General features: G+C 66.8%; 1 protein-coding gene across 1 annotated transcript in view; it reads left to right on the forward strand.

Annotated features, from left to right (window-relative positions):
- FRMD1 (FERM domain containing 1) overlaps positions 1 to 975 on the forward strand; it is a 12,779-nt gene extending 11,804 nt beyond the window's left edge. Inside the window, exons 15-16 of the mRNA XM_010858755.1 lie at positions 458 to 507; positions 891 to 975. Of these exons, the coding sequence (XP_010857057.1) occupies positions 458 to 507; positions 891 to 975 (135 nt within the window). The remainder of the gene's footprint in view (positions 1 to 457; positions 508 to 890) is intronic.
- The last annotated feature ends 1,191 nt before the right edge of the window (positions 976 to 2,166 follow it).

Here is a 2,166-nt window from a genome sequence, read left to right on the forward strand (position 1 = left end):
CGGGGCTCAGTCCACGCCACCCGCTCTACCCGCCTGGGGATCTGTCCCTGCAGCGCGGCTCTGTCCACTCAGGGCTCCACCCACCCCCCGGCTCAGTCCCTCTGTCCATCCGAGCCGCCACCCCGAGGCCCCCACCTCCCTGGCCACACTGAATGTGGCCTCTGGCGCTGCCCCCTTCTCCTGCAGAGGTGTGGGCCACCTCTGACTGCCAGGCCTGGAGGTGCCCAGCAGGCCTCACCTGCCCTGCCGTGGGGACCATGGCCAGTCTGAGCTCCTTCCATCCGCCTCCAGGAGGCAGAAGCCAAAGCTTGGGGGTCTGGTCCCTGCTCAGTGGGGTGTGTGCTGACTCCAACCTGCAGGGAAGGGGTCTTAGCAAGCTTCCCAGGAGCCTGGAGCTCAGGGTCACTGTCGTGGTCGCTGCACTGGCCACAGGCTCCCCAGCCCACCCTGTCTGCAGCACGTGCCACTCACAGTCCTGGGCCCGCTGGACAGAGGCCCCTGGGGGAGGTGTGGGCCCAGCTACGTAGGCCCAGACCCCCAGCGGACCCCACCCTGTCTGCCGTGTGTACACAGGAGGCACTGGGCCTGGAACCGCAGGGCTGCGTGGACACTGGTCCGGGAGCTTGTGAATCTGGCGACGGGAAGTGGGAGGGACAGGCTCGACCATGGTCCCCTCTGAAGGCACGGAAGGAATGTTCCAGAAGGAAGCCTTGAGTGTCCTCCTTTCGCGTCACAAGTCAGGCTCTGAAGGAGCCCGCCCCCCCCCCAGCCCCAGTGTCCGTCCGGCCCCAGGCCATCTAGATGTCAGGCAGCCCCGGCCTCTGGTCAGGTCAGCCCTGGTCACCACCACCCCTGGGCCGTTTGTGGCCACCGCCCCCTCCCCGCATCAGGAGGCCGGGCCGGAGGTTGGGGGAGATGGAGCGAGACCTCCCCCTGAGCTTCACCACCTCTTCGCTTGGCATCACTGGCGGCTGAACGGCTGAGTGGAGTTTCACAGGGATTTCTGGAAAAGCACGCTGAGAGACTTTGACCCTCGTTGGAGGCTGCACTGTGGGTTTCTGAGAGGCAGGTGAGGCCCAGCGTCCTGCTTGGGGTTGGGCCCGCCAGGTGAGGGGCGCCGGGAAGGCGGGCTGCAGGTGTGCTGTCTCCCGTCAGAGTCAGGGCGGCCGCCCCCGGGCTGAGATACGGCCCCCGCCATCCCACCCGGAGGGCCCTGTGTGTGTGGGCCCTTCTTGAAGCCGTCCACCTGAAGGCCGGTGCAGAGGGGCTGGGCTGGGCCCAGCTGGGGCAGGGACCCGCCTCGTGCTGGCGTTCTGTCTTCCCAGACGTTCTGGTGCACATCTCACCTGCTTCCTGACCCCAGATGGGCCCCTGCCTCCCTTCCAGAGGCTCTGGGGGGCCGCTCTGGGGGGTGGGACTCCAAGGGCAATGCCAGCCTGAGGCAGGTGACAGGCACCTGGGTGCGGGCGGTGTGGCTTAACCCACCACAGGTCCTCCGGCCTTCCCCCTTGCAGCCCTCCGCCCTCTTTGGTTGCACTGACCTGTGTGGTTCCAAGCGCTGTGCCCGAGATGGCACCGTCCCCCCAGTTCAGGATGGAACCTGAGCCCAGGGGGCAGAGGGTGCAGCCCAGTCTTAACTGGGCCTCTGGGTCCTTTCTGTGAAAGCAGTCTTGTTTGTGCACACACCGGGCACAAATAAAGAGCTGGATGCTGGCCCGTGTCTGCACCTGGACGGCCCGTGCTGGGTGGGCAGGGAGGCGCGGCCACACTGGTGCCCAGTTGCCCTGATGAAGGTTCCTGGGCTTCACCCTGTGAGGAACCAACTCTGTGTGGCGGAAGGAGCTTGGCAGGAAGGCCAGCCCTCGCCATTGGAGCTCACGTTGATCTATTTCCTTTTTTGAAGAAGTGTGACAAGAAACCCACCCTCACCTGTGGTGTGGGGTTGCTCAAGGGGCTGGCCAGCAGGATGACCTGGGCCAGTCAGGGCAGCCTCTCCCCTAGGCGGGGGTCACCCAGGAGGTCAGCTGCAGCCCGGGGAGGTGGCACACGGGGGCAGCCCTCCCAGCGCGCAGCGTGGTCAGCACCAGGGTCCGCTGTGGTGGGACTGGACTTCCGGGGCTGCCCGTCAGTCCTGGGAGCAGGGGGGGCCCACACGCCCGGCGGGGC

The sequence above is a fragment of the Bison bison genome, unplaced genomic scaffold (genome assembly GCF_000754665.1).
Source record: "Bison bison bison isolate TAMUID 2011002044 unplaced genomic scaffold, Bison_UMD1.0 scf7180017855360, whole genome shotgun sequence".
NCBI classification, from domain to species: Eukaryota; Metazoa; Chordata; class Mammalia; order Artiodactyla; family Bovidae; genus Bison; species Bison bison.